The sequence below is a fragment of the Nerophis ophidion genome, linkage group LG03, assembly GCF_033978795.1.
Source record: "Nerophis ophidion isolate RoL-2023_Sa linkage group LG03, RoL_Noph_v1.0, whole genome shotgun sequence".
In the NCBI taxonomy this organism is placed as follows: Eukaryota; Metazoa; Chordata; class Actinopteri; order Syngnathiformes; family Syngnathidae; genus Nerophis; species Nerophis ophidion.
Window position 1 is genome coordinate 83,598,270 of NC_084613.1, and position 23,478 is coordinate 83,621,747.

A 23,478-nucleotide genomic window follows, 5' to 3' on the forward strand; every position below is an offset into this window, starting at 1 on the left:
TTTGGGGAAAACGTTAAAAGACTTGAATGTTTTGACGGCGGAACGAATGAAGTGGGTTCAAAAATGTGGGAGGAGTAGTTTCCAGAAAAAAAGGTCAAAAAAGGGTTTGAAAAAAGAGAGTTTCTGTGACTTCTTGGGAATTTTTTTGAACTTGGAAAAATGATAGTTTAGAAATTCCAGGATGAGTGCAATGTGTTGAAGGTGGAATGGTTTGTTGACTAAGTTGGAAAAATGTGGAAATAGTGGAAGTTTTGATAAATGCCCAATTCATTTTGAATGGGGAAAGTGACCTGGAAAACCTGGAATTCTGGGAAATCTGGGAATTTTGGGGATTTGTCCAAAGAAAATCATTTTATTCCTGAATAGGCTGAACAGTTTAAAGTTGGAACGCTTTGAATTGGATGAAAAATGTGGAAGGTCCCATTCATTTCAAAAGAAATTTTCATGGAATTTCGGGAATTTTAGGGAAAATGTTAAAAGACTTGAATGTTTTGATGTAGAAGTGGGTTGAAAAATGTGGAAGGAGTAGTCGCCAGAAAAAAGGGTTTAAAAAAAAAAGGAAATCTTGGAATTTTTTTGTACTTGTAAAATGATAGTTAGAATTTCCAGGATGAGTGGAATGTGTTGAAGGTGGAATGGTTTGAATAGGTTGAAAAATGTGAAAATGGTGGAAATTTGAAAAATGGCCAATTCATTTTGAATGGGGAAAATGACCTGGAATTCTGGGAAATCTGGGAATTTTGGGGATTTGTCCAAAGAATGTCTTTGATTCCCGAATAGGGTGAACAGTTTGAAGTTAGAACGCTTTGAATTGGATGAAAAATGTGGAAGGTCCCATTCATTTCAAAGGAAATGTTCATGGAATTTCGGGAATTTTAGGGAAAATGTTAAAAGACTTGAATGTTTTGACGTTGAAGTGGGTTGAAAAATGTGGAAGGAGTAGTCGCCAGAAAAAAGGGTTTGAAAAAAAAGGGAATTCTTGGAATTTTTTTGTACTTGTAAAATGATAGTTAGAATTTCCAGGATGAGTGGAATGTGTTGAAGGTGGAATGGTTTGAATAGGTTGAAAAATGTGAAAATGGTGGAAATTTGAAAAATGGCCAATTCATTTTGAATGGGGAAAATGACTTGGGAAACCTGGAATTCTGGGAAATCTGGGAATTTTGGGGATTTGTCCAAAGAAAATCCTTTTATTCCTGAATAGGCTGAACAGTTTAAAGTTGGAACGCTTTGAATTGGTTGAAAAATGTGGAAGGTCCCATTCATTTCAAAGGAAATTTTCATGGAATTTCGGGAATTTTAGGGAAAATGTTAAAAGACTTGAATGTTTTGACGTTGAAGTGGGTTGAAAAATGTGGAAGGAGTAGTCGCCAGAAAAAAGGGTTTTAGAAAAATGGGAATTCTTGGAATTTTTTTGTACTTGTAAAATGATAGTTAGAATTTCCAGGATGAGTGGAATGTGTTGAAGGTGGAATGGTTTGAATAGGTTGAAAAATGTGAAAATGGTGGAAATTTGAAAAATGGCCAAATCATTTTGAATGGGGAAAGTGACCTGGAAAACCTGGAATTCTGGGAACTCTGGGAATTTTGGGGATTTGTCCTAAGAATGTCTTTGATTCCCGAATAGGGTGAACAGTTTGAAGTTGGAAAGCTTTGAATCGGGTGAAAAATGTGGAAGGTAGAGTGCGCCAAAATCTGGAGAAGAACAAGATGAGGTGTGAATGCTCCAAAGCTTAAGTTGAAGTGAAATGCTGACAGAATGTAGAATGAATGTAAGAATAGTTAGAATGTTGAAAAGTTTGGAGTTGGAACAGCTTCAATCGGATGAAGAATGTGGGAGTTGAAAAGTGTCCTATTCATTTCAATGGAAATTTCATGGAATTTTGGGAATTTTTGGGAAAACGTTAAAAGACTTGAATGTTTTGACGGCAGAACGAATGAAGTGGGTTCAAAAATGTGGGAGGAGTAGTTTCCAGAAAAAAAGGTCAAAAAAGGGTTTGAAAAAAGGGAGTTTCTGTGAATTCTTGGAATTTTTTTGAACGTGGAAAAGTGATAGTTTAGAATTTCCAGGATGAGTGCAATGTGTTGAAGGTGGAATGGTTTGTTGACTAAGTTGGAAAAATGTGGAAATAGTGGAAATTTTGAAAAATGCCCAATTCATTTTGAATGGGGAAAGTGACTTGGAAAACCTGGAATTCTGGGAAATCTGGGAATTTTGGGGATTTGTCCAAAGAAAATCCTTTTATTCCTGAATAGGCTGAACAGTTTAAAGTTGGAACGCTTTGAATTGGATGAAAAATATGGAAGGTCCCATTCATTTCAGAGGAAATTTTCATGGAATTTCGGGAATTTTAGGGAACATGTTAAAAGACTTGAATGTTTTGACGTTGAAGTGGGTTGAAAAATGTGGAAGGAGTAGTCGCCAGAAAAAAGGGTTTGAAAAAATGAGGGAATTCTTGGAATTTTTTTGTACTTGTAAAATGATAGTTAGAATTTCCAGGATGAGTGGAATGTGTTGAAGGTGGAATGGTTTGAATAGGTTGAAAAATGTGAAAATGGTGGAAATTTGAAAAATGGCCAATTCATTTTGAATGGGGAAAGTGACTTGGAAAACCTGGAATTCTGGGAAATCTGGGAATTTTGGGGATTTGTCCAAAGAAAATCATTTTATTCCTGAATAGGCTGAACAGTTTAAAGTTGGAACGCTTTGAATTGGATGAAAAATGTGGAAGGTCCCATTCATTTCAAAGGAAATTTTCATGGAATTTCGGGAATTTTAGGGAACATGTTAAAAGACTTGAATGTTTTGACGTTGAAGTGGGTTGAAAAATGTGGAAGGAATAGTCGCCAGAAAAAAGGGTTTAAAAAAAAAAAGGGAATTCTTGGAATTTTTTTGTACTTGTAAAATGATAGTTAGAATTTCCAGGATGAGTGGAATGTGTTGAAGGTGGAATGGTTTGAATAGGTCGAAAAATGTGAAAATGGTGGAAATTTGAAAAATGGCCAATTCATTTTGAATGGGGAAAGTGACTTGGAAAACCTGGAATTCTGGGAAATCTGGGAATTTTGGGGATTTGTCCAAAGAAAATCATTTTATTCCTGAATAGGCTGAACAGTTTAAAGTTGGAACGCTTTGAATTGGATGAAAAATGTGGAAGGTCCCATTCATTTCAAAGGAAATGTTCATGGAATTTCGGGAATTTTAGGGAACATGTTAAAAGACTTGAATGTTTTGACGTTGAAGTGGGTTGAAAAATGTGGAAGGAGTAGTCGCCAGAAAAAAGGGTTTAAAAAAAAAAGGGAATTCTTGGAATTTTTTTGTACTTTTAAAATGATAGTTAGAATTTCCAGGATGAGTGGAATGTGTTGAAGGTGGAATGGTTTGAATAGGTTGAAAAATGTGAAAATGGTGGAAGTTTGAAAAATGGCCAATTCATTTTGAATGGGGAAAGTGACCTGGAAAACCTGGAATTCTGGGAAATCTGGGGATTTGTCAAAGGAAATCCTTTTATTCCTGAATAGGCCGAACAGTTTAAAGTTGGAACGCTTTGAATTGGATGAAAAATGTGGAAGTTAGAGCGCGCCAAAATCTGGAGAAGAATAATAATGATAAATAGATTAATTTTGGGTTAGAAAGCATGTGTGTAAATGTTTTAGAGCATTCACACAATAATTGAGAAGCAATCCAAAATTTAAAGTCCCTTCCATGGAATTCACATCGTTTTTTTCTCCTCCCCCTGTAGAAAATCAACTGGGAGGACCTGGCAGCCAAAACGGTGCCGGCGCCGTTCAAGCCGGTGATCCGGGACGAACTGGACGTCAGCAACTTTGCGGAAGAGTTCACGGAGATGGACCCCACCTACTCGCCCGCCGCCCTGCCTCAGAACTGTGATCGCATCTTCCAGGTGAGATGTAAGACCCTGGCCTGATATTTACCATAGGGCGCACCGGGTTATAAGGCACACTGATACAAAAGGCGCATTAAAGGAGTCTTATTATGATTATTTTCTAAAAGTAAAAGTCTTCTTTGTGGTCTACATAACATGGAATGGTGGTTCTTTGCTCAAAATGTTGCACAGATGATGTTTTACAGACCATCTTCAAGTAGCTTTATGACAGTCTTTTCATGATTCGCCGTTTTGTGGGCGGTCTTATTTACGTGCCTCCACTTGGACAGCGTCTTCTCCCCGTCATCTTCGTTGTAGCGGTGTAGCGTGCAAGGACAGGAGTGGAAAAAGTGGCAAAACATAGCGCTAACTGTTTTTATGACATTCAGACTTTACTTCAATCAATAACGGAGCAGCATCTCCTCATTTGTGGCTCACTAGTGCAACAACAACACCCGAAATGTGTCCCGTGGAAAATCCCTCCCACCGGAACGCTCTAATAACTAAAGTTCCTTGGGTGAATAATGTAAACTCACTACACCGGTACGTTTTAGCACTTTCATGGGGAATCTACTGACAGATATAAGTGAGAACTTTACCCTACTTTATATTAGAAATGGCAACAGCGGAGGTCCAAAAACAAGAATATAGAGAAAAACAAGAAGCTTATTGACTACGCTGTCGACACAAACTACAAAGGCAGTCACACGCAGATTTTCAGGACTTATGCAGATCCCAAATACAGATAAGAAGGTAAGAAAAGTTGCTTTTGCCTAATATTGCGAAACAAAACGCCAAACAATGTCTTACCTTATTCACACACCATAATAATACTGAGGCTTCATAGCTTACCAAAGTCCTACTAAAACATTTTGATACATTTTTGAGCGCCGTGTGAAATGCTTTATATTTTCAATGGAACATATAAAATGTTGGTGTTGTTTACATGAGTCATATTGCAGTCTGCACGTATCTCTTATGTGTGACTGCCATCATATTGCAGTTTACATGTATCTCTTATGTGTGACTGCCATCATATTGCAGTCTACACATATCTCTTATGTCTGACTGCCATCATATTGCAGTCTACACGTATCTCTTATGTGTGACTGCCATCATATTGCAGTCTACACGTATGTCTTATGTGTGACTGCCATCATATTGCAGTCTACACGTATGTCTTATGTGTGACTGCCATCATATTGCAGTCTACACGTATCTCTTATGTGTGACTGCCATCATATTGCAGTCTACACGTATGTCTTATGTGTGACTGCCATCATATTGCAGTCTACACGTATCTCTTATGTGTGACTGCCATCATATTGCAGTCTTCACGTATCTCTTATGTGTGACTACCATCATATTGCAGTCTACACGTATGTCTTATGTGTGACTGCCATCATATTGCAGTCTACACGTATCTCTTATGTGTGACTGCCATCATATTGCAGTCTACACGTATCTCTTATGTGTGACTACCATCATATTGCAGTCTACACGTATCTCTTATGTGTGACTGCCATCATATTGCAGTCTACACGTATGTCTTATGTGTGACTGCCATCATATTGCAGTCTACACGTATGTCTTATGTGTGACTGCCATCATATTGCAGTCTACACGTATCTCTTATGTGTGACTGCCATCATATTGCAGTCTACACGTATGTCTTATGTGTGACTGCCATCATATTGCAGTCTACACGTATCTCTTATGTGTGACTGCCATCATATTGCAGTCTTCACGTATCTCTTATGTGTGACTGCCATCATATTGCAGTTGACACGTATCTCTTATGTGTTACTGCCATCATATTGCAGTCGAAACGTATCTCTAATGTGTGACTGCCATCATATTGCAGTCGACACGTATCCCTTGTGTGTGACTCCCATCATATATCAGTCGACACGTATCTCTTATGTGTGACTGCCATCATATTGCAGTCTACACGTATCTTATGTGTGACTGCCATCATATTGCAGTCTTCACGTATCTCTTATGTGTGACTACCATCATATTGCAGTCGAAACGTATCTCTTATGTGTGACTGCCATCATATTGCAGTCGAAACGTATCTCTAATGTGTGACTGCCATCATATTGCAGGCTACACGTATCTCTTATGTGTGACTGCCATCACATTGCAGTCTTCACGTATCTCCTATGTGCGACTGCCATCATATTGCAGTCTACACGTATCTCTTATGTGTGACTGCCATCACATTGCAGTCTTCACGTATCTCCTATGTGCGACTGCCATCATATTGCAGTCTACACGTATCTCTTATGTGTGACTGCCATCATATTGCAGTCTTCACGTATCTCTTATGTGTGACTGCCATCATATTGCAGTTGACACGTATCTCTTATGTGTTACTGCCATCATATTGCAGTCGAAACGTATCTCTAATGTGTGACTGCCATCATATTGCAGTCTACACGTATCCCTTGTGTGTGACTCCCATCATATATCAGTCGACACGTATCTCTTATGTGTGACTGCCATCATATTGCAGTCTTCACGTATCTCTTATGTGTGACTACCATCATATTGCAGTCGAAACGTATCTCTAATGTGTGACTGCCATCATATTGCAGTCAAAACGTATCTCTTATGTGTGACTGCCATCATATTGCAGTCGGCACGTATCTCTTATGTGTGACTGCCATCATATTGCAATCCACACGTATCTCTTATGTGTGACTGCCATCATATTGCAGTCGAAACGTATCTCTTATGTGTGACTGCCATCATATTGCAGTTGACACGTATCTCTTATGTGTTACTGCCATCATATTGCAGTCGAAACGTATCTCTTATGTGTGACTGCCATCATATTGTAGTCAAAATGTATCTCTTATGTGTGACTGCCATCATATTGCAGTCGACACGTATCTCTTGTGTGTGACTGCCATCATTATGCAGTCTACATGTATCTCTTATGTGCAACTGCCATCATATTGCAGTCTACACATATCACTTTTGTGTGACTGCTGTCATATTGCAGTCTACACGTATCCCTTATGTGTGACTGCCATCATATTGCAGTCCACACATATCTCTTATGTGTGACTGCCGTCATATTGCAGTCTACACCTATCTCTTATGTGTGACTGCCATCATATTACAGTCTACACGTATATATTATGTTTGACTACCATCATATTGCAGTCGAAACGTATCTCTTATGTGTGACTGCCATCATATTGAAGTCTACACGTATCTCTTAAGTGTGACTGCCATCATATTGCAGTCGACATATATCTCTTATGTGCGACTGCCATCATTTTGCGGTCTACACGTATCTCTTAAGTGTGACTGCCATCATATTGCAGTCTACACGTATCTCTTATGTGTGACTGCCATCATATTGCAGTCTACACGTATCTCTTATGAGTGACTGCCGTCATATTGCAGTCTACACGTATTTCTTAAGTGTGACTGCCATCATATTGCAGTCTACACGTATTTCTTAAGTGTGACTGCCATCATATGGCAGTCTACACGTATTTCTTATGTGTGACTGCCATCATATTGCAGTCTACACGTATTTCTTAAGTGTGACTGCCATCATATGGCAGTCTACACATACCTCTTAAGTGTGACTGCCATCATATTGCAGTCTACACGTATCTCTTATGTGTGACTGCTGTCATATTGCAGTCTACACACATCTCTTATGTCTGACTGCCATCATATGGCAGTCCACACGTATCCCTTGTGTGTGACTGCCATCATATTGCGGTCTACACGTATCTCTTATGTGTGACTGCCGTCATATTGCAGTCTACACTTATCTCTTATGTGTGACTGCCATCATATTGCAGTCTACACTTATCTCTTATGTGTGACTGCCATCATATTGCAGTCGACACGTATCTCTTGTGTGTGACTGCCATCATTATGCAGTCTACATGTATCTCTTATGTGCAACTGCCATCATATTGCAGTCTACACATATCACTTTTGTGTGACTGCTGTCATATTGCAGTCTACACGTATCCCTTATGTGTGACTGCCATCATATTGCAGTCCACACATATCCCTTATGTGTGACTGCCATCATATTGCAGTCCACACATATCTCTTATGTGTGACTGCCGTCATATTGCAGTCTACACCTATCTCTTATGTGTGACTGCCATCATATTACAGTCTACACGTATATATTATGTTTGACTACCATCATATTGCAGTCGAAACGTATCTCTTATGTGTGACTGCCATCATATTGAAGTCTACACGTATCTCTTAAGTGTGACTGCCATCATATTGCAGTCGACATATATCTCTTATGTGCGACTGCCATCATTTTGCGGTCTACACGTATCTCTTAAGTGTGACTGCCATCATATTGCAGTCTACACGTATCTCTTATGTGTGACTGCCATCCTATTGCAGTCGACACGTATCTCTTATGTGTGACTGCCATCATATTGCAGTCTACACGTATCTCTTATGTGTGACTGCCATCATATTGCAGTCCACACGTATCTCTTATGTGCAACTGCCATCATTTTGCGGTCTACACGTATCTCTTAAGTGTGACTGCCATCATATTGCAGTCTACACATATCTCTTAAGTGTGACTGCCATCATATTGCAGTCTACACGTATTTCTTATGTGTGACTGCCATCATATTGCAGTCAACACGTATTTCTTATGTGTGACTGCCATCTACTGGTCACACTCATCATTTCCCCATGTACCAAGTAAAATAGCTTCAATATCGGTAAGCACAAGCAGAATTATTCCGTACATTAGGCGCACCGGCTTATAAGGCGCACTGTCGAGTTTTGAGAAAACGAAATAATTTTAAGTGCGCCTTATAGTCCGCAAAAATCCACTACGTCTTGCGTGTGAAACATTGCCTCTGACAATATTAGACCCACTCCACTGCAAACCAAGTCGTGGCGCAAAGTTCTGAATGTCCTCAAAAGGTTGCTGTAAGTCAACATCACGTCTCGCGAGCGCCGCGTCGCTATTCATAAACGCCGCCTTTTTTTTTTATGGGCGTAATTGCCGCCACATGCAGTCCTCACCGAAGTAACAGATGCCGATGACTATTTTTGACGGCGCTTTGAACCGTAATACGGGGGCCCCCGTAACTCCTTCGCCAGGCGTGGAAAAACTCAACTCTTGATTGCCTTCTGGATGCTCGAGCCGGCGAGATCAATGGACGCATTAAGCGGCTTCTCCGCCGGAATAAAAGAGGACACTCTCACGGAGCGGCGGCGCGTCTGCCCGGGGTTACGCCTCCCGGCTTCTGATTGCCAACTTCATCTCGCTGGGGTTTTTTTTTTTTTTTTTTCATTTTTTATTTATTTTTTTCTTCCTCCCCCCCCCAGCTGCCGTTCATGCAGGCTGGAATTAAGGAGTGGAGAGGGGGGTCTTTACAATTTGCAAGCAGCAATGAAGCTGGGTTTGAAAATGTGCCGCTGGGTGTGTTCCCCCCCATCCCCCCCCACCCCCCCGCCCCCCCCCCCACTACCCTCCCCTTGATGCTGCCTAACAAAACAGAATTAAAATTGCATTAGGAGCACCAGGCTGTAATTTGACAGCACAGCAATCACATTTTCAAGCCCGGCAATTTGGGGCATTTCATTCATTCTGAGCATCCATGCTTCCGTCCATCCGCGACTGTCACAGCTGTGTGTGTGTGTGTGTGTGTGTGTGTGTGTGCACGGGAGAGATTAGCGCTCCGGAATCCTTTTGCAGTCGTCGCCTCACAAAGAGCGTTTGGGAACAACAAAAAAGGAACAGCTGAACGGCTTCGAAATGACCGGAATGGGTCCGATTATTGACGTGCCAACAGGAAGTACTCACAAAAGTGTGTCAATCCATCCATTTTCTACCGCTTATTCCCTTTTGGGGTCGTGAGGGGCGCTGGCGTCTATCTCAGCTACAATCGGGCGGAAGGCGGGGTACACCCTGGACAAGTCGCCACCTCATCGCAGGGCCAACAACATTCACACTCACATTCACACACTAGGGCCAATTTAGTGTTGCCAATCAACCTATTCCCAGGTGCATGTCTGTGGAGGTGGGAGGGGCCTATCCCCAGGGGTCGTGAGGGGCGCTGGCGCCTATCTCAGCTACAATCGTGCGGAAGGCGGTGTACACCCTGGACAAGATGCCACCTCATCGCAGGGCCAACACAGATAGACGGACAACATTCACACACTAGGGCCAATTTAGTGTTGCCAATCAACCTATCCCCAGGTGCATGTCTTTGGAGGTGGGAGGGGCCTATCCCCAGGGGTCGTGAGGGGCGCTGGCGCCTATCTCAGCTACAATCGGGCGGAAGGCGGGGTACACCCTGGACAAGTCGCCAGCTCATCGCAGGGCCAACACAGATAGACAGACAACATTCACACACTAGGGCCAATTTTGTGTTGCCAATCAACCTTTCCCCAGGTGCATGTCTTTGGAAGTGGGAGGGGCCTATCCCCAGGGGTCGTGAGGGGCGCCGGCGCCTATCTCAGCTACAATCGGGCGGAAGGCGGGGTACACCCTGGACAAGTCGCCAACACAGATAGACAGACAACATTCACACTCACATTCACACACTAGGGCCAATTTAGTGTTGCCAATCAACCTATCCCCAGGTGCATGTCTTTGGAGGTGGGAGGGGCCTATCCCCAGGTGCATGTCTTTGGAGGTGGGAGGGGCCTATCCCCAGGTGCATGTCTTTGGAAGTGGGAGGAAGCCGGAGTACCCGGAGGGAACCCACGCATTCACGGGGAGAACATGCAAACTCCACACAGAAAGATCCCGAGCCTGGGATTTGAACCCAGGACTGCAGGAACTTCGTATTGTGAGGCAGACGCACTAACCCCTCTGCCGCCGTGAAGTCCAGGAAAATTAACCGTAAATGCTCCCGATTAACCGTAATTCCACACAAAAGTATATGTACCGTATTTTCCGCACTATAAGGCGCACCTATTTTAATATTTTGTTCATATATATATGTGAGACCTGGTTGGCATAGCCGGATTTGTTCATCCAGGGATGCGTCGGGCAAGAAATTAAGATTTATTAAACTCGAAAACCGGCTAGGAAGAGAAACAGTGGTGCTAAGCAGAAAAGGCAGACAAATGGCGCTAGCATGAGAGCTAAGGAAACAAACAGAAACACTATACAGTATTTAGTCAGCCAGCGATTGTGCAAGTTCTCCCACTTAAAATGACTTCATCCTCTCACCACGGCTCTGTTTAAAGAGCTCCGGTCTTCAATTATTGGCTGCAAGACGCTCCTAAATTCATGTTTTTGTTTTTCCATGCAAGGTGGACACTTGTTCGTGCTGTTTCTACGTGTGCGTGCCTGATAGGTGTTTTGTCGTCATTTCTTATGAATTTTTATGTCAGTCTGATGGGTGTTGTTTTGTTTTTTTTGCAATATCGGGACTACCTTAACAATTAAAACACTGGCAGTCCAATTATTTCACTTATCCCTGTTTGATTCCTTTTTTTTGTTGGCAATTTTTGTGTAAAATGCACCCATGTCGTTGACTTAAAATTGGCATTGAATGTAAATACTTTATATTTCTTACACGCACATCAACATTCCTTAATATGCGCACATATACAGTGGGGCAAAAAAGTATTTAGTCAGCAAGTTCTCCCACTTAAAATGATGACCGAGTTCTGTAATGTTCATCATAGGTACACTTCAACTGTGAGAGACAGAATGTGGAAAAAAAAATCAAGGAATTTTAAAGAATTTATTTGTAAATTATGGTAGAAAATAAGTATTTGGTCAACCATTCAAAGCTCTCACTGATGGAAGGAGGTTTTGGCTCAAAATCTCACGATACATGGCCCCATTCATTCTTTCCTTAACACGGATCAATCGTCCTGTCCCCTTAGCGGAAAAACAGCCCCAAAGCATGATGTTTCCACCCCCATGCTTCACAGTAGGTATGGTGTTCTTGGGATGCAACTCAGTATTCTTCTTCCTCCAAACACGACGAGTTGAGTTTATACCAAAAAGTTCTATTTTGGTTTCATCTGACCTCATGACATTCTCCCAATCGTCTGCTGTATCATCCAAGTATCCATTTTGGTATGAACTCAACTGGTCGTGTTTGGAGGTCTCCGCTGTCGTATTTTAGGCTTCATAACGCGCCACACATTTTCGATGGGAGACATGTCTGGACTGCAGGCGGGCCAGGAAAGTACCCGTGCTCTTTTTTTTTTTACAAAGCCACGCTGTTGTAACATGTGGCTTGGCATTGTCTTGTTGAAATAAGCAGGAGCGTCCATGAAAAAGACGTCGCTTAGATGGCAGCGTAAGTTTTTCCAAAACATGTATGTACCTTTCAGCATTAATGGTGCCTTCACAGATGTGTAAGTTACCCATGCCTTGGGCACTAATGCACCCCCATACCATCACAGATGCTGGCTTTTGAACTTTGCGTCGATAACAGTCTGGATGGTTCGCTTCCTTTTTGGTACGGATTACACAATGTCGAATATTTCCAAAAACAATTTGAAATGTGGACTCGTCAGACCACAGAACACGTTTCCACTTTGCATCAGTCCTTCTTAGATGGTCTCGGGCCCAGAGAAGCCGGTGGCCTTTCTGGATGTTGTTGATAAATGGCTTTCGCTTTGCATAATAGAGCTTTAACTTGCACTTACAGATGTAGCGACCAACTGTATTTAGTGACACTGGTTTTCTGAAGTGTTCCTAAGCCCATGTGGTGATATCCTTTAGAGATTGATGTCGGTTTTAGATACAGGGGATCGAAGGTCACGGTCATTCAATGTTGGTTTCCGGCCATGCCGCTTACGTGGAGTGATTTCTCCAGATTCTCTGAACCTTTTGATGACATGGACCGTAGATGTTGAAATCCCTAAATTTCTTGCAATTGCACTTTGAGAAACATTGTTCTTTAATTGTTTGATTATTTGCTCACGCAGTTGTGGACAAAGGGGTGTACCTCGCCCCATCCTTTCTTGTGAAAGACTGAACATTTTTTGGGAAACTGTTTTTATACCGGCCCTGCGATGAGGTGGCGACTTGTCCAGGGTGTACCCCGCCTTCCGCCCGATTGTAGCTGAGATAGGCGCCAGCGCCCCCCGCGACCCCAAAAAGGGAATAAGCGCTAGGAAGTGGATGGATGGATGTTTTTATACCCAATCATGGCACCCACCTGTTCCCAATTAGCCTGCACACCTGTGGGATGTTCCAAATAAGTGTTTGATGAGCATTCCTCAACTTTATCAGTATTTATTGCCACCTTTCCCAACTTCTTTGTCACGTGTTGCCTGCATTTAATTCTGAAGTTAATGATTATTCGCAACTAAAAAATGTTTATCAGTTTGAACATCAAATATGTTGTCTTTGTAGCATATTCAACTGAATATGGCTTGAAAATGATTTGCAAATCATTGTATTTTGTTTATATTTACATCTAACACAGTTTCCCAACTCATATGGAAACGGGGTTTGTACTTAATTTAAGTGAAGTGAATTGAAGTGAATTATATTTATATAGCGCTTTTTCTCTAGTGACTCAAAGCACTTTACATAGTGAAACCCAATATCTAAGTTACATTTAAACCAGTGTGGGTGGCACTGGGAGCAGGTGGGTAAAGTGTCTTGCCCAAGGACACAACGGCAGTGACTAGGATGGCGGAAGCGGGAATCGAACCTGCAACCCTCAAGTTGCTGGCACGGCCACTCTACCAACCGAGCTATGCCGGGAAACAAACAGAAACACTCGGGCCCAGAGATATTTTTTCAAAATATTGGAGCTGAGATAGGCGAAAGGGAATAAGCGGTAGAAAATGGATGGATGGATGAGCAAAAAGGTCCTTTTTTTTCCTCACAAAAAAAGTGCACTTGTTATCAGTGAGAATATTCTTATTTTAAGGTGTTTTTAGGTTCATTCGTTTAGAACAAGACAAATTTTCTTGTCCTATTGGCAGATAATTTAGCTTATTTCAAATAAAATACCCCCTAATTTTTGTATTTTTGTTTTTGTTTTTGAACACTGACTTTTTGCAGTGTAGGTTCAATAGTGCCAAAAGTTTGTGGTGACATTGTTTTGCCCGCAAACAAGATGTGTTTTTTTTTTTTCTTCCTCAAAAGGGTTACTCTTTCATGGCCCCCTCCATCCTGTTCAAGAGGAACGTGGTGATGGACGACCCGGTCCAGCTTTGCGGCGGATCCGAGCGTCCGGGCTCTGCTGCTGTCGCCCGCAGCGCCATGATGAAGGTACCAAAAATGACCATGGATTTTACGGTAACATTTTTAATTTTTAATTTTAATTTTTTTAAACCATAAAAACAACTTTAGTACAGTTTGTCCATACACAGTACTGCAGTGGTTCTCAACCTTTTTGCAGCGATGTACCCCCTGTGAACCAGGGGCGGTTCTAGGCATGCTTATATGTGGGGGCAGTCAGAAATGTGAAGGGGGGGCATCATGTGTACACATCATGCTCCAGCACTTTTTTTTTTGTGCTTATAGTAACGATGCTTTCTTCATTAAAATGGGTCTTTAGCTATGTGTCCAACCCCAACCTGGAGTAGTGGATTGCACTTTGTCAGGCCTCTACCTGCAGACCTGTCCAACTTGGGTGTCCCACCTGAAGACTAAGCTCCTGCTGGTATAGCTCTTATAGTAACGATGCTTTCTTCATGGAAATGGGTCTTTAGCTATGGGGTCTTTACCCCAACCTGGAGTAGTGGATTGCACTTTGTCAGGCCTCTACCTTCAGACCTGTCCAACTTGGGTGTCCCACCTGAAGACTAAGCTCCTGCTGGTATAGCTCGTATAGTAACGATGCTTTCTTCATGGAAATGGGTCTTTAGCTATGGGGTCTTTACCCCAACCTGGAGTAGTGGATTGCACTTTGTCAGGCCTCTACCTGCAGACCTGTCCAACTTGGGTGTCCCACCTGAAGACTAAGCTCCTGCTGGTATAGCTCTTATAGTAACGATGCTTTCTTCATGGAAATGGGTCTTTAGCTATGGGGTCTTTACCCCAACCTGGAGTAGTGGATTGCACTTTGTCAGGCCTCTACCTGCAGACCTGTCCAACTTGGGTGTCCCACCTGAAGACTAAGCTCCTGCTGGTATAGCTCTTATAGTAACGATGCTTTCTTCATGGAAATGGGTCTTTAGCTATGGGGTCTTTACCCCAACCTGGAGTAGTGGATTGCACTTTGTCAGGCCTCTACCTGCAGACCTGTCCAACTTGGGTGTCCCACCTGAAGACTAAGCTCCTGCTGGTATAGCTCTTATAGTAACGATGCTTTCTTCATGGAAATGGGTCTTTAGCTATGGGGTCTTTACCCCAACCTGGAGTAGTGGATTGCACTTTGTCAGGCCTCTACCTTCAGACCTGTCCAACTTGGGTGTCCCACCTGAAGACTAAGCTCCTGCTGGTATAGCTCTTATAGTAACGATGCTTTCTTCATGGAAATGGGTCTTTAGCTATGGGGTCTTTACCCCAACCTGGAGTAGTGGATTGCACTTTGTCAGGCCTCTACCTGCAGACCTGTCCAACTTGGGTGTCCCACCTGAAGACTAAGCTCCTGCTGGTATAGCTCTTATAGTAACGATGCTTTCTTCATGGAAATGGGTCTTTAGCTATGGGGTCTTTACCCCAACCTGGAGTAGTGGATTGCACTTTGTCAGGCCTCTACCTGCAGACCTGTCCAACTTGGGTGTCCCACCTGAAGACTAAGCTCCTGCTGGTATAGCTCTTATAGTAACGATGCTTTCTTCATGGAAATGGGTCTTTAGCTATGGGGTCTTTACCCCAACCTGGAGTAGTGGATTTCACTTTGTCAGGCCTCTACCTTCAGACCTGTCCAGCTTGGGTGTCCCACCTGAAGACTAAGCTCCTGCTGGTATAGCTCTTATAGTAACGATGCTTTCTTCATGGAAATGGGTCTTTAGCTAGGGGGTCTTTACCCCAACCTGGAGTAGTGGATTGCACTTTGTCAGGCCTCTACCTGCAGACCTGTCCAACTTGGGTGTCCCACCTGAAGAGTAAGCTCCTGCTGGTATAGCTCTTATAGTAACGATGCTTTCTTCATGGAAATGGGTCTTAAGCTATGGGGTCTTTACCCCAACCTGGAGTAGTGGATTGCACTTTGTCAGGCCTCTACCTTCAGACCTGTCCAACTTGGGGGTCCCACCTGAAGACTAAGCTCCTGCTGGTATAGCTCTTATAGTAACGATGCTTTCTTCATGGAAATGGGTCTTTAGCTATGGGGTCTTTACCCCAACCTGGAGTAGTGGATTGCACTTTGTCAGGCCTCTACCTTCAGACCTGTCCAACTTGGGTGTCCCACCTGAAGACTAAGCTCCTGCTGGTATAGTTCTTATAGTAACGATGCTTTCTTCATGGAAATGGGTCTTTAGCTATGGGGTCTTTACCCCAACCTGGAGTAGTGGATTTCACTTTGTCAGGCCTCTACCTGCAGACCTGTCCAACTTGGGTGTCCCACCTGAAGACTAAGCTCCTGCTGGTATAGCTCTTATAGTAACGATGCTTTCTTCATGGAAATGGGTCTTTAGCTATGGGGTCTTTACCCCAACCTGGAGTAGTGGATTGCACTTTGTCAGGCCTCTACCTGCAGACCTGTCCAACTTGGGTGTCCCACCTGAAGACTAAGCTCCTGCTGGTATAGCTCTTATAGTAACGATGCTTTCTTCATGGAAATGGGTCTTTAGCTATGGGGTCTTTACCCCAACCTGGAGTAGTGGATTGCACTTTGTCAGGCCTCTACCTGCAGACCTGTCCAACTTGGGTGTCCCACCTGAAGACTAAGCTCCTGCTGGTATAGCTCTTATAGTAACGATGCTTTCTTCATGGAAATGGGTCTTTAGCTATGGGGTCTTTACCACAACCTGGAGTAGTGGATTGCACTTTGTCAGGCCTCTACCTGCAGACCTGTCCAACTTGGGTGTCCCACCTGAAGACTAAGCTCCTGCTGGTATAGCTCTTATAGTAACGATGCTTTCTTCATGGAAATGGGTCTTTAGCTATGGGGTCTTTACCCCAACCTTGAGTAGTGGATTTCACTTTGTCAGGCCTCTACCTGCAGACCTGTCCAACTTGGGTGTCCCACCTGAAGACTAAGCTCCTGCTGGTATAGCTCTTATAGTAACGATGCTTTCTTCATGTAAATGGGTCTTTAGCTATGGGGTCTTTACCCCAACCTGGAGTAGTGGATTGCACTTTGTCAGGCCTCTACCTGCAGACCTGTCCAACTTGGGTGTCCCACCTGAAGACTAAGCTCCTGCTGGTATAGCTCTTATAGTAACGATGCTTTCTTCATGGAAATGGGTCTTTAGCTATGGGGTCTTTACCCCAACCTGGAGTAGTGGATTGCACTTTGTCAGGCCTCTACCTGCAGACCTGTCCAACTTGGGTGTCCCACCTGAAGACTAAGCTCCTGCTGGTATAGCTCTTATAGTAACGATGCTTTCTTCATGAAAATGGGTCTTTAGCTATGGGGTCTTTACCCCAACCTGGAGTAGTGGATTGCACTTTGTCAGGCCTCTACCTGCAGACCTGTCCAACTTGGGTGTCCCACCTGAAGACTAAGCTCCTGCTGGTATAGCTCTTATAATAACGATGCTTTCTTCATGGAAATGGGTCTTTAGCTATGGGGTCTTTACCCCAACCTGGAGTAGTGGATTGCACTTTGTCAGGCCTCTACCTGCAGACCTGTCCAACTTGGGTGTCCCACCTGAAGACTAAGCTCCTGCTGGTATAGCTCTTATAGTAACGATGCTTTCTTCATGGAAATGGGTCTTTAGCTATGGGGTCTTTACCCCAACCTGGAGTAGTGGATTGCACTTTGTCAGGCCTCTACCTGCAGACCTGTCCAACTTGGGTGTCCCACCTGAAGACTAAGCTCCTGCTGGTATAGCTCTTATAGTAACGATGCTTTCTTCATGGAAATGGGTCTTTAGCTATGGGGTCTTTACCCCAACCTAGAGTAGTGGATTGCACTTTGTCAGGCCTCTACCTGCAAACCTGTCCAACTTGGGTGTCCCACCTGAAGACTAAGCTCCTGCTGGTATAGCTCTTATAGTAACGATGCTTTCTTCATGGAAATGGGTCATTAGCTATGGGGTCTTTACCCCAACCTGGGGTAGTGGATTGCACTTTGTCAGGCCTCTACCTGCAGACCTGTCCAACTTGGGTGTCCCACCTGAAGACTAAGCTCCTGCTGGTATAGCTCTTATAGTAACGATGCTTTCTTCATGGAAATGGGTCTTTAGCTATGGGGTCTTTACCCCAACCTGGAGTAGTGGATTGCACTTTGTCAGGCCTCTACCTGCAGACCTGTCCAACTTGGGTGTCCCACCTGAAGACTAAGCTCCTGCTGGTATAGCTCTTATAGTAAAGATGCTTTCTTCATGGAAATGGGTCTTTAGCTATGGGGTCTTTACCCCAACCTGGAGTAGTGGATTGCACTTTGTCAGGCCTCTACCTGCAGACCTGTCCAACTTGGGTGTCCCACCTGAAGACTAAGCTCCTGCTGGTATAGCTCTTATAGTAACGATGCTTTCTTCATGGAAATGGGTCTTTAGCTATGGGGTCTTTACCCCAACCTGGAGTAGTGGATTGCACTTTGTCAGGCCTCTACCTGCAGACCTGTCCAACTTGGGTGTCCCACCTGAAGACTAAGCTCCTGCTGGTATAGCTCTTATAGTAACGATGCTTTCTTCATGGGAATGGGTCTTTAGCTATGGGGTCTTTACCCCAACCTGGAGTAGTGGATTGCACTTTGTCAGGCCTCTACCTGCAGACCTGTCCAACTTGGGTGTCCCACCTGAAGACTAAGCTCCTGCTGGTATAGCTCTTATAGTAACGATGCTTTCTTCATGGAAATGGGTCTTTAGCTATGGGGTCTTTACCCCAACCTGGAGTAGTGGATTGCACTTTGTCAGGCCTCTACCTGCAGACCTGTCCAACTTGGGTGTCCCACCTGAAGACTAAGCTCCTGCTGGTATAGCTCTTATAGTAACGATGCTTTCTTCATGGAAATGGGTCTTTAGCTATGGGGTCTTTACCACAACCTGGAGTAGTGGATTGCACTTTGTCAGGCCTCTACCTGCAGACCTGTCCAACTTGGGTGTCCCACCTGAAGACTAAGCTCCTGCTGGTATAGCTCTTATAGTAACGATGCTTTCTTCATGGAAATGGGTCTTTAGCTATGGGGTCTTTACCCCAACCTTGAGTAGTGGATTTCACTTTGTCAGGCCTCTACCTGCAGACCTGTCCAACTTGGGTGTCCCACCTGAAGACTAAGCTCCTGCTGGTATAGCTCTTATAGTAACGATGCTTTCTTCATGTAAATGGGTCTTTAGCTATGGGGTCTTTACCCCAACCTGGAGTAGTGGATTGCACTTTGTCAGGCCTCTACCTGCAGACCTGTCCAACTTGGGTGTCCCACCTGAAGACTAAGCTCCTGCTGGTATAGCTCTTATAGTAACGATGCTTTCTTCATGGAAATGGGTCTTTAGCTATGGGGTCTTTACCCCAACCTGGAGTAGTGGATTGCACTTTGTCAGGCCTCTACCTGCAGACCTGTCCAACTTGGGTGTCCCACCTGAAGACTAAGCTCCTGCTGGTATAGCTCTTATAGTAACGATGCTTTCTTCATGGAAATGGGTCTTTAGCTATGGGGTCTTTACCCCAACCTGGAGTAGTGGATTGCACTTTTCAGGCCTCTACCTGCAGACCTGTCCAACTTGGGTGTCCCACCTGAAGACTAAGCTCCTGCTGGTATAGCTCTTATAGTAACGATGCTTTCTTCATGGAAATGGGTCTTTAGCTATGGGGTCTTTACCCCAACCTGGAGTAGTGGATTGCATTTTGTCAGGCCTCTACCTTCAGACCTGTCCAACTTGGGTGTCCCACCTGAAGACTAAGCTCCTGCTGGTATAGCTCTTATAGTAACGATGCTTTCTTCATGGAAATGGGTCTTTAGCTATGGGGTCTTTACCCCAACCTGGAGTAGTGGATTGCACTTTGTCAGGCCTCTACCTGCAGACCTGTCCAACTTGGGTGTCCCACCTGAAGACTAAGCTCCTGCTGGTATAGCTCTTATAGTAACGATGCTTTCTTCATGGAAATGGGTCTTTAGCTATGGGGTCTTTACCCCAACCTGGAGTAGTGGATTGCACTTTGTCAGGCCTCTACCTGCAGACCTGTCCAACTTGGGTGTCCCACCTGAAGACTAAGCTCCTGCTGGTATAGCTCTTATAGTAACGATGCTTTCTTCATGGAAATGGGTCTTTAGCTATGGGGTCTTTACCCCAACCTGGAGTAGTGGATTGCACTTTGTCAGGCCTCTACCTGCAGACCTGTCCAACTTGGGTGTCCCACCTGAAGACTAAGCTCCTGCTGGTATAGCTCTTATAGTAACGATGCTTTCTTCATGGAAATGGGTCTTTAGCTATGGGGTCTTTACCCCAACCTGGAGTAGTGGATTGCACTTTGTCAGGCCTCTACCTGCAGACCTGTCCAACTTGGGTGTCCCACCTGAAGACTAAGCTCCTGCTGGTATAGCTCTTATAGTAACGATGCTTTCTTCATGGAAATGGGTCTTTAGCTATGGGGTCTTTACCCCAACCTGGAGTAGTGGATTGCACTTTGTCAGGCCTCTACCTGCAGACCTGTCCAACTTGGGTGTCCCACCTGAAGACTAAGCTCCTGCTGGTATAGCTCTTATAGTAACGATGCTTTCTTCATGGAAATGGGTCTTTAGCTATGGGGTCTTTACCCCAACCTGGAGTAGTGGATTGCACTTTGTCAGGCCTCTACCTGCAGACCTGTCCAACTTGGGTGTCCCACCTGAAGACTAAGCTCCTGCTGGTATAGCTCTTATAGTAACGATGCTTTCTTCATGGAAATGGGTCTTTAGCTATGGGGTCTTTACCCCAACCTGGAGTAGTGGATTGCACTTTGTCAGGCCTCTACCTGCAGACCTGTCCAACTTGGGTGTCCCACCTGAAGACTAAGCTCCTGCTGGTATAGCTCTTATAGTAACGATGCTTTCTTCATGGAAATGGGTCTTTAGCTATGGGGTCTTTACCCCAACCTGGAGTAGTGGATTGCACTTTGTCAGGCCTCTACCTTCAGACCTGTCCAACTTGGGTGTCCCACCTGAAGACTAAGCTCCTGCTGGTTTAGCTCTTATAGTAACGATGCTTTCTTCATGGAAATGGGTCTTTAGCTATGGGGTCTTTACCCCAACCTGGAGTAGTGGATTGCACTTTGTCAGGCCTCTACCTTCAGACCTGTCCAACTTGGGGGTCCCACCTGAAGACTGAGCTCCTGCTGGTATAGCTCTTATAGTAACGATGCTTTCTTCATGGAAATGGGTCTTTAGCTATGGGGTCTTTACCCCAACCTGGAGTAGTGGATTTCACTTTGTCAGGCCTCTACCTTCAGACCTGTCCAGCTTGGGTGTCCCACCTGAAGACTAAGCTCCTGCTGGTATAGCTCTTATAGTAACGATGCTTTCTTCATGGAAATGGGTCTTTAGCTAGGGGGTCTTTACCCCAACCTGGAGTAGTGGATTGCACTTTGTCAGGCCTCTACCTGCAGACCTGTCCAACTTGGGTGTCCCACCTGAAGACTAAGCTCCTGCTGGTATAGCTCTTATAGTAAAGATGCTTTCTTCATGGAAATGGGTCTTTAGCTATGGGGTCTTTACCCCAACCTGGAGTAGTGGATTGCACTTTGTCAGGCCTCTCCCTGCAGACCTGTCCAACTTGGGTGTCCCACCTGAAGACTAAGCTCCTGCTGGTATAGCTCTTATAGTAACGATGCTTTCTTCATGGAAATGGGTCTTTAGCTATGGGGTCTTTACCCCAACCTGGAGTAGTGGATTGCACTTTGTCAGGCCTCTACCTGCAGACCTGTCCAACTTGGGTGTCCCACCTGAAGACTAAGCTCCTGCTGGTATAGCTCTTATAGTAACGATGCTTTCTTCATGGAAATGGGTCTTTAGCTATGGGGTCTTTACCCCAACCTGGAGTAGTGGATTGCACTTTGTCAGGCCTCTACCTGCAGACCTGTCCAACTTGGGTGTCCCACCTGAAGACTAAGCTCCTGCTGGTATAGCTCTTATAGTAACGATGCTTTCTTCATGGAAATGGGTCTTTAGCTATGGGGTCTTTACCCCAACCTGGAGTAGTGGATTGCACTTTGTCAGGCCTCTACCTGCAGACCTGTCCAACTTGGGTGTCCCACCTGAAGACTAAGCTCCTGCTGGTATAGCTCTTATAGTAACGATGCTTTCTTCATGGAAATGGGTCTTTAGCTATGGGGTCTTTACCACAACCTGGAGTAGTGGATTGCACTTTGTCAGGCCTCTACCTGCAGACCTGTCCAACTTGGGTGTCCCACCTGAAGACTAAGCTCCTGCTGGTATAGCTCTTATAGTAACGATGCTTTCTTCATGGAAATGGGTCTTTAGCTATGGGGTCTTTACCCCAACCTTGAGTAGTGGATTTCACTTTGTCAGGCCTCTACCTGCAGACCTGTCCAACTTGGGTGTCCCACCTGAAGACTAAGCTCCTGCTGGTATAGCTCTTATAGTAACGATGCTTTCTTCATGTAAATGGGTCTTTAGCTATGGGGTCTTTACCCCAACCTGGAGTAGTGGATTGCACTTTGTCAGGCCTCTACCTGCAGACCTGTCCAACTTGGGTGTCCCACCTGAAGACTAAGCTCCTGCTGGTATAGCTCTTATAGTAACGATGCTTTCTTCATGGAAATGGGTCTTTAGCTATGGGGTCTTTACCCCAACCTGGAGTAGTGGATTGCACTTTGTCAGGCCTCTACCTGCAGACCTGTCCAACTTGGGTGTCCCACCTGAAGACTAAGCTCCTGCTGGTATAGCTCTTATAGTAACGATGCTTTCTTCATGGAAATGGGTCTTTAGCTATGGGGTCTTTACCCCAACCTGGAGTAGTGGATTGCACTTTTCAGGCCTCTACCTGCAGACCTGTCCAACTTGGGTGTCCCACCTGAAGACTAAGCTCCTGCTGGTATAGCTCTTATAGTAACGATGCTTTCTTCATGGAAATGGGTCTTTAGCTATGGGGTCTTTACCCCAACCTGGAGTAGTGGATTGCATTTTGTCAGGCCTCTACCTTCAGACCTGTCCAACTTGGGTGTCCCACCTGAAGACTAAGCTCCTGCTGGTATAGCTCTTATAGTAACGATGCTTTCTTCATGGAAATGGGTCTTTAGCTATGGGGTCTTTACCCCAACCTGGAGTAGTGGATTGCACTTTGTCAGGCCTCTACCTGCAGACCTGTCCAACTTGGGTGTCCCACCTGAAGACTAAGCTCCTGCTGGTATAGCTCTTATAGTAACGATGCTTTCTTCATGGAAATGGGTCTTTAGCTATGGGGTCTTTACCCCAACCTGGAGTAGTGGATTGCACTTTGTCAGGCCTCTACCTGCAGACCTGTCCAACTTGGGTGTCCCACCTGAAGACTAAGCTCCTGCTGGTATAGCTCTTATAGTAACGATGCTTTCTTCATGGAAATGGGTCTTTAGCTATGGGGTCTTTACCCCAACCTGGAGTAG

The 23,478-nt window shown here is 44.4% G+C and overlaps 1 protein-coding gene across 3 annotated transcripts in view; it reads left to right on the forward strand.

The window, feature by feature from the left end:
* The window catches only part of rps6ka5 (ribosomal protein S6 kinase, polypeptide 5), a 79,485-nt gene that overhangs the window by 25,993 nt on the left and 30,014 nt on the right, over positions 1 to 23,478 (forward strand). For all 3 annotated transcript variants that reach the window (XM_061896240.1, XM_061896238.1, XM_061896239.1), the window contains 2 exons: positions 3,744 to 3,905; positions 13,990 to 14,115. In XM_061896240.1, coding sequence (XP_061752224.1) covers positions 3,744 to 3,905; positions 13,990 to 14,115 — 288 coding nt within the window. The remainder of the gene's footprint in view (positions 1 to 3,743; positions 3,906 to 13,989; positions 14,116 to 23,478) is intronic.